The sequence below is a fragment of the Coenobita brevimanus genome, chromosome 64 (assembly GCF_032717465.1).
Source record: "Coenobita brevimanus isolate Jiangsu-jjx chromosome 64, ASM3271746v2, whole genome shotgun sequence".
Taxonomy (NCBI): Eukaryota; Metazoa; Arthropoda; class Malacostraca; order Decapoda; family Coenobitidae; genus Coenobita; species Coenobita brevimanus.
The window spans coordinates 1,236,814-1,244,872 of NC_137017.1; the positions used below are offsets into that span (position 1 = coordinate 1,236,814).

An 8,059-nucleotide genomic window follows, 5' to 3' on the forward strand; every position below is an offset into this window, starting at 1 on the left:
CATTGACGTAACCGAGCTGCTCTGTGGCCCTGTTATACAAAGGTTCCCCAGTTCTTTTTTTTTTTTTATCTCTCAAAAGAACGATGGTGGACTGCAGGCGGGGGGCATCTTCATCCTGCTGTCCACTGGGTTCACGTTTCAGATGAACTTTGGGCTACTACTACTACTACTGCTACTACTACTACTACTACTACTACTACTGCTACTACTGCTACTATTACTGCTACTACTACTATTACTGCTACTACTGCTATTACTGCTACTACTGCTATTACTACTACTACTACTACTACTACTACTTACCTACCTACCTGCCTAACTACCTTTCTACGCACCAACCGACCTACCTGCCTACCAACCTATCTATTTATCTGTTTATCTACTTATCTATCAATCTATATGTCTATATTATCTGCTTACCTATCTACCGACCTGTCCGTCTATCTGTCTAACTACCTACCTACCTACCTACCTACCTGCTAACCCACCCACCTACCTACCTACGTACCTACCTACCTACCCACCCACCGCCTACCTACCTACCTATCTACCTAACCACCCACCCGCCTGTCTACCTACCTACTTACCTTCCACTCCTCTAGGTAAGTAGTGTTCAGCTTGGACTTACTGACTGAGGAACCGATAGTTTTAAGGCAGGCATGCCTGCATATAATTGTTCTTTCTTTTTTGTTTGGTTGTGTCTTTTCGGTATTAGAATGTGAGAAATGTTTAGCTTCTATTATGTGTTATTAAAAGAATCTTCAGCAGTTTTATGCACAACTTAGAATAACTGCATTAGGCTGAGTATGTCATCTTTTCTTTTAATCTTGCAGTATCCTCATGATTTCCTTTAGCTTAAAACAGCTTTTTTCGAACTCAAGTGTTAAGATACAGGGTTCGCTAATGTTTTTTTTTTTTTATTATTATTATTACAAAGCCCTCCTCTCTCCAGAATAAAATCGTTTGGTAGCAACAAGAATGAAGTAAAAATGTAATAATATAATAGCTCTTGAAATAATATGGATAAAGCTTAATAAGTTTGCGACACCACTTCCTCAGGTGCGGAACTTCCCAGGCAAGAGATAAGATAAACTGCTGAGATGGCGATGTGTTCCCTCAGCCCCTTACAATGTTCCCTCTGCCCCTCACCTGCACTCGCTGCTGAGAAGGTAGGTATGCAGGGGGGTTGTCAGCCGATTAACTCGTTCAGCACCACGACGTGATTTTAATATTTTTGCTATCTCAGGACGATTTTATTCGATTTAGGATTTTTGCTTGGAGTGGTAAGATACAGCCGTCATTTACCTCAGGAGACTCACAGAAAAAAAAAAACTACCTAATCGGGCTGAAGTGGTTGACCTTTTTGCCATGATAAGTGCATTTGCGTGTCTTACTGAAGCTAATGTTAGACGATTTTTACGCCGATGGCAGGAATCCTAGCAGCAAAAATTGATCTGGCTTAATAACTCTTTCGGTGCTATTGTTACACGTAGGAATATTTCAATTAGGCCAACACTGAACGGTTTACTTCACTCGAGAGAAATCCCAGTGGTCGAAATGTTAATGGTTGTCTCGTACCTTCATAAGTTTTTAGTACAATTAGTAATGGGAGAATGTTTTTAGTACAATTAGTAAAGGGAGAATGTTTTGCTAGTTGTACAATTGTGAAAGGAAGAATAATTTGCTTTTCTCCCTCAGTTTCTTCTCCGTGTTTACGTTCTTCTTACCAACGCTTGCCGCCACGCCATCATGACTTTTCCGGACCCACTGGCCTGAAAGTCACCATGAATGTACAAGACGAAACCTATAATATCTCTATCCCCCCCAGCAGGCAAAAACCATAGACCTGTAATTTCTGTCTCCCTCCACTGGCTTCCCCTGATCTCACCGTGGACCCACCCTCACTCTCACTTTATATTATCTTTTTTTTCTTTTCTTTTTTTTGTTTCACTTGCCCATGGCCTTTGCTGGGAGATACTGATTATTGCTGGCCAGTGTACAATATGAAGACCTCTTATCTCGGCACACCTTTCTCAGATTTTCGATGAAGGTCTGTCACTTAATTTTTTTATTTCACTTACTTATTTGAGACAGACTGACAAATGAGGAAGTGAAGGCGTGCTGTGGTGTGGATGTGGATGTGATAGAAAGCGTTAGGAGAAATACATTGAGGTGATTTGGCCATGAAGAGAGGATGGAGGACGAAAGACTAATGAGGAGAGTGTATGTGAGTGTGGTGGAGGGGGGAGGGGGAGGCCGAGGATGAGGTGAAGGGCTGGAGTGAGGAGATGTATGAGAGATGAGGGTGTGAGCTGGGGCAGCGCCAGTGAAATGGCGGGGAACAGGGCGACATGGAGGTGATTTGTTTGTGGCAACCCCTCACTGGATTGAGGCGTCTGGCAATAGATAGACATATTATTGTTATTATTTTTAATTATTATTATTATTCAAAAAGTGTAAAGAAACGGGTACGGATCCAGCAGACGTCAAAACAACATGATTCTGACGTATCCTTTAGTCTTTTGTACATGTATGTTAGAAAACGGATCTTAGCCTTAGCCTATTAAGGGAAACTTGACCAGAATCAAAGTCTGGGAAATGTCATGTATTTTTTTCGCAAGTATTGTCTCTAGTTTTTATTTCCATATCCACCCTCTCCCAACACCCCCTTCCCCTCCCCCTCCCCCTCCCCTTCCCCAGCAATCCGGTGTGCTAACCCCTTTAACACACCGTAAACAATGTGATCTTGGTGAAAGTGTGGCTTGTTAAATATACCAAACCGCCTGACAGGGAATGATCATATCTCGCCCGCTTCCCTGGTGTTGTGGTGTAATGGTGGTGGTGTGGTGGTACCTGCCGTGTGATATTGGTGTCAGGTGTTCGTGGTAGTTTTGTGGTGTGGTGATGGTGGTTAATTTTATGGTGGATGCGGTGTTCCCCGGTATGGTGCTTCCTTAGTGTTGTTGTTGATGGTGCCTGGTTTGGTGGGTGGTGTTGTCTAGTGTGGTATTGCTCTCAGTGTGGTGTTGCCTGGTGTTATGGTGTGGTGTATCTGGTGTTTCTCTCGTTGTGGTGTGGTGGTGGTGGTGTTCTGCTGATACGTTTGATGTCGCTTGCAGTGTGGTATCGCCTGATGTGTTTGTATGTGGTGTGGTGGTGTGGTGTTGATATATCTGGTGTTGCAATCACTGTGTTGATATATCTCGTATGGCCAGCAGTTTGGCGGTGTGGTAATATGGTGGTGGTGTGGTGACGTAAAGGGTAATGATGATGATGTGGTGGTGGACGATGATGATGATGGTGGTGTGGTGTGTGGTGATTTGAAAGGTAATGAGGATGCAGATGTGTATGCTGATGATGGTGGTGGTGTGATGATGTGAAAGGTAATGAAGATACAGTGGTGGACGCTGATGGTGGTGGTGTGGTGTGGTATGGTGGTGCCTGGTATTGCATCTGGTGTGGTGTTGCCTGCATGCCACTCCACACCAGCTGACGGGGACTAATGGCTTCTCGCTTCCCCAGCCATTGTACCCTTAATGGTTACTGATTAATTAACGCCTTCATTGCCGTCATTATTTTCTTTTTTATTCTTATGGTCTGAAGTGATTAAAAAAAAAATCCAATAATCACTTACAGCAACAGTAACAAAAACAACAACAACAACTGTACTACTACCACCACCACCACCACTACAGTTGCTAATAATAATAATAATAATAATAATAATGATAATAATAATAATAATAATAACTGATAGTAGTATCCCAGTCGTTTCTGGTGTTATCAGAAAATTCGTTGATACTTAATTGTTTCAGCTAGTGGAGTGTGTGTGTGTGTGTGTGTGTGTGTGTGTGTGTGTGTGTGTGTGTGTTTCGTATATTTGGAGTTAAAGTTGAATTTTCGAAGTGCCACGCATTTGTGTGTGTGTGTGTGTGTGTGTGTGTGTGTGTGTGTGTGTGTGTGTGTGTGTCATAAGTATTTGTACACCATCCCTTAATACTGTTAGTTATGCTGTTGCACAAAATTTATCGGATTTGAACATGATCATACCTTTACTATTTCGTTATTTCTTTCTGTAATAATGTATGTAATGAGTGGGAAGGGTGAAGGGTGAATGGTTAAAGGTAAGCTGGAGGTGGGGTTGCGTTAGAGATACGTCATGTCTCCTTGGCTGGTCAGGGGTGCCATTTTAGCGTTCTTGACATTAGATGCAGAGACACCATACTGTTTTTACTCAATTTTTTCCGGAATTTTCATCCCTTTGTAGCTTGTTCCTCCGTATTTCGGTGACAGAGAAAGACAGTGCTACGGCTCTACTTCCTCTCCAGCGCACTTCCCCGTGACTAGCGTCGTATTTTAGTGCTAATCTCTTGTTGCCATTGAGCTCTCGAGATAGAGAGATGGCAGTTTTAGGCCAGGCTAAAGTAAGACCAGTATTGTATCCTCCTTACGCTAAGTTTCTGTGAGATTTAGCGATTTTATGGAGATTTTTGTGAGAATTTTAACTATTTCCAGAGATTATAGCATTTTGCCTCCCTATTAGTGGAATTTTGTGGACCTTTCAGCTTTCCAACGCCTGAAAAAATGGCAACCTTGGGCGGGCTGATGAGAGAGATGCTGGGTGGGAGGAGAGGCAGGTGGGAAACAAATTGACTTTTTTTTATTATTATTCTTGCTTGTACCAGACTATTTTGTTCAATTTACAAAAAACTTCTTGTATTAAAAAAATCTATTAAGGCTGTATGTTTCTCCTGTAAAAAAATGATTTATCCTAAGCTGAATAAAACCGTCTGGAGATAGCAAAGTGAAAATTACAAGAACACCCTCGTGCGGCGTGGATGAAGGGATGGTGGGAGAGGGGAGACTAGGAGGTAAATTAGTTATTCTTTGTGGATGTTGAACTTCAGGCTTTGTATTTTATTAAGGATGAATTTGTTACAGGAGGAAACTGAGAATGAATGTAAGAAGAAAAAAGATGTTAAGATGTATTGGGATGACATATCACAGAGTTGGAGGAAATGGAATGTCTTAAGGTAACTACGGGTGAACACTTTAGCAGCAGATCGCAGCTAGGTAGGGGACCTGAAGGGCGTGATAGGGTGACAGAAGGGGCAGAGCACAGTGTAGAGACTCAAACGCTAAGGGGCGTGTGCGGGGAGAGATAAGTGCCTGTTCAGGCAAGGGATCGCGTTCTGGTGTGATATGGAAGCTTTCTAACACTTCTCCCTTCACGATATATATTTTCGTATGTTAAACCTTCTTATTCTTTAACACATCTGCCCTCCCTCTCCCCGAGGAAGGGGGGAAAGAATACTTCCCCAGTATCCCTGCTAGTCGTAAAAGGCGACTAAAAAGGGTCTTTTTGTCTCCAGTCTTTCTCTCTTTACTGTCCTCTTCTGCTCTTCTGTCCTACCTCTCCTCTTGATATTTCCGTGTTTCTTCCGGCCTTTATTTTCCCTTGACTCCTACAGGGCCATACAGCCATATTATGGCTTGGCGCTAATTCTTCATTATTCATTCCTTAACATTTCTCCCTTCCCGATGTATTTTGTATGTTACACCTTATTCTTGTGTGTTCTACCTGTGTCTATTTTTATATCGATACAGACGGTATAATTAACATCCTAGAATATCTCATCTTACCCTCCCTCCCCCATCCCCCAAAATATGGTAAGGAATTGATGTTTGAAAGTCAAGTAACCTGACATGAGTACGGGATAAAATTTCGCATGAAGGAATTAATGCGCATGAGTGTCTGTGGTGGGGATGCACGGCGTGGGTCGTGAATGGCAGGACCAGGAAAAAAGAGGAATGGTTGGGAATGAAATGCCCTAAGTCAGTGTGTGGGGTGGGATAGATGCTCGGACAGAGTGAGCTGGACAGTAAAAACATGTGCAAGAAGATTCAGTATGGTGGAAAAGGTGTGTTAAAATAAGATTGTATAGAGAGTAAGGGTGAGGAGAGATTGAAAACGAGAATATTCAGTTTAGATGTTGAGGGTGTGAAGTGAAGGGGAAAACCTAGAAGGGTGAGGATGGTGTGAAAGGAAAGGGAAGACTTAGAGGGATAAGGATGATGTAAAGTATATTCTGAATAGAGGCCTGAGCATCCAGGAGCTTGATAGGTGTGCATAGGGAAAAATATGCAGTGATGATTAAAAGTTTTCTAGTTGCAGGTCCATGACACTTCTCACACCACCGTTTTTATCCCCCAGATTATGAGACACATATTGGTAGTTTTGGTGGTGGTATGGGCAGGGGTGGTGGGGGTGGTGACGGGTGATGATAGAGCCTGCCCCTGCACTCTCGCCCCAGCCGACCCCGGCAACCCTGGCGGCGAGCTGGGAAACCAGATGTGGAACTGCCGCAACCTTCTGCTGCCCGAGGTGCCTACGTCTTGCTGGGCACTCAACCCTAACGTGACGCAGGTCAGATGCACGCTAACCCTAAAGTCTGTTCACACTGAGGTAGGAATTAGATATATTCTGACCCCACTTATCCTGACTGTGTACAGAACATCGGGAAAAATATTGCAACACCCATTTTATACACCGACTGACACAGATCCCGCGAACTTTTATGAGCGACTGCATTTGAATATGACTTTCTCTTTGTTCATTTTTCTTGGAGTAAAATTGCACAGGCTCACAGTTTTGAGTTTTTTCTTTGGACATAAGAAAAAGTAGGTTAGATTCGTTCAAAGTAAGCCAGTGGGGTCCTAACATGACAATTATCAAACAGGTTGACCTTTTCAACCACCACATCACTACCATCCGTGCTGGGGATTTCGACGGCTTGTGGAACCTTCGCTCCCTTGATACCTACAAAGGCTTCCTGGAAACGGTGGAGGAGGGTTCGCTCAGGGGCCTCACAAACCTCCAGTATCTTGACCTGGGCTTCGGATATCTGACGGAGGTTCCTGGGGAAGTGAGCTATCTGCCACAGCTTGAGTTTCTGGCGCTTGAGTACAACCAGATCACGCATATTGAAGTCAGCAAACTCCTCCCATTGGTCAACCTCCAGTGGCTTATTTTTGTCAGGAACCAGATCGAGGAGTTCCCCAGCGTTCAGTTCCTCTCCCGCCTGACTTGGCTAGACTTAGAGGCCAATAACCTAAGATACCTGCCCTTAAACCTGCTCGGCACCCTGACCGCCCCCTGCCAGCTGTGGATCAACGACAATTTCCTAAGCGACGTGGCAGCCGGGACTCTTTTGCCCCTCCCTGACGGCAGTGAAATTCGTACCAACGCCTCGGTGGCCATCTGGGCGCGAGACGAGGATGAGATGGCGCAGATGCTGGCGAAAGAGTGGCGGGTGTATGACAAGAACCAGCAGGATCTGGACCTCCTCGCCCTCACCCACAGCTGCGACGAACCCTACGACCCGCCCACTGACTTCATCCACCCCTGCGACATGTAGCCTCACACTCTCTTTTCAGGTGTGACAGTGAAAAAAAAAAAAAGATTGTATCCTTAGTGTTATTTTCATTTTAAAAAGTGGGTGTATTCAAATAGCAATGACTTATCTTTGGTAAGCACCGAAGACTGATGAAAAATTATCTTTTTGAGTGTCGCTTTTATCTGATCTTAGTCCACATGGCAGTGGTCTGTTTGTGTTTTTCTAATATTTCACCTTATGAAGATCTTACATTATTACTATTGACGAAGCATCGGTATACGAGTATTACGGCTGTGTGGCAGTTCAGCTGGCCTCATGATGTATACCTCTGATTATCAAGGAACTGCATCTCAGAAGGTTTGTAAAGTAGTAAGAAAGGGTAGCCTCCCGATTGCGGCAGAACGAAAGCTAATCGACGTGATCATTGATTATGTATGTGGTTCTGAAAGCTTCTTGGAAGTGTAAGCACTGGACAGATTGACAATTCCTTTCATTACGTGTCGTTCCTCATAACATTTTTCGTTCGCATACCTGCAACACACCGACAAAATGCGAGGAGAGGTAAGGATCAATAATGCATCGCCGTGCAATAGGAAAGTGAAGTGTTTGCTCCTGTCCACCCATTTAACTGAGTCGAAAATTAAGTGATGATGATGATGATG

The 8,059-nt window shown here is 43.8% G+C and overlaps 1 protein-coding gene across 1 annotated transcript; it reads left to right on the top strand.

Moving 5' to 3' along the window:
- Nucleotides 1-1,100: 1,100 nt before the first annotated feature.
- LOC145404611 (uncharacterized) lies at nt 1,101-7,418 on the top strand. Its single transcript, XM_080276130.1, has 3 exons — nt 1,101-1,169; nt 6,215-6,427; nt 6,741-7,418. Exons 1-3 carry the CDS (start codon nt 1,101-1,103, stop codon nt 7,416-7,418), a joined length of 960 nt encoding a protein of 319 aa, XP_080132256.1.
- Nucleotides 7,419-8,059: the final 641 nt, after the last annotated feature.

Bases quoted from the DNA above. Each gene is read 5' to 3' on its own strand.
- LOC145404611 (XM_080276130.1), top strand. From the start codon at position 1,101: ATGGCGATGTGTTCCCTCAGCCCCTTACAATGTTCCCTCTGCCCCTCA. The intron at 1,170-6,214 runs GTAGGTATGCAG...TTTATCCCCCAG, and splicing joins CTGCACTCGCTGCTGAGAAG to ATTATGAGACACATATTGGT. The intron at 6,428-6,740 runs GTCAGATGCACG...ATTATCAAACAG, and splicing joins TCAACCCTAACGTGACGCAG to GTTGACCTTTTCAACCACCA.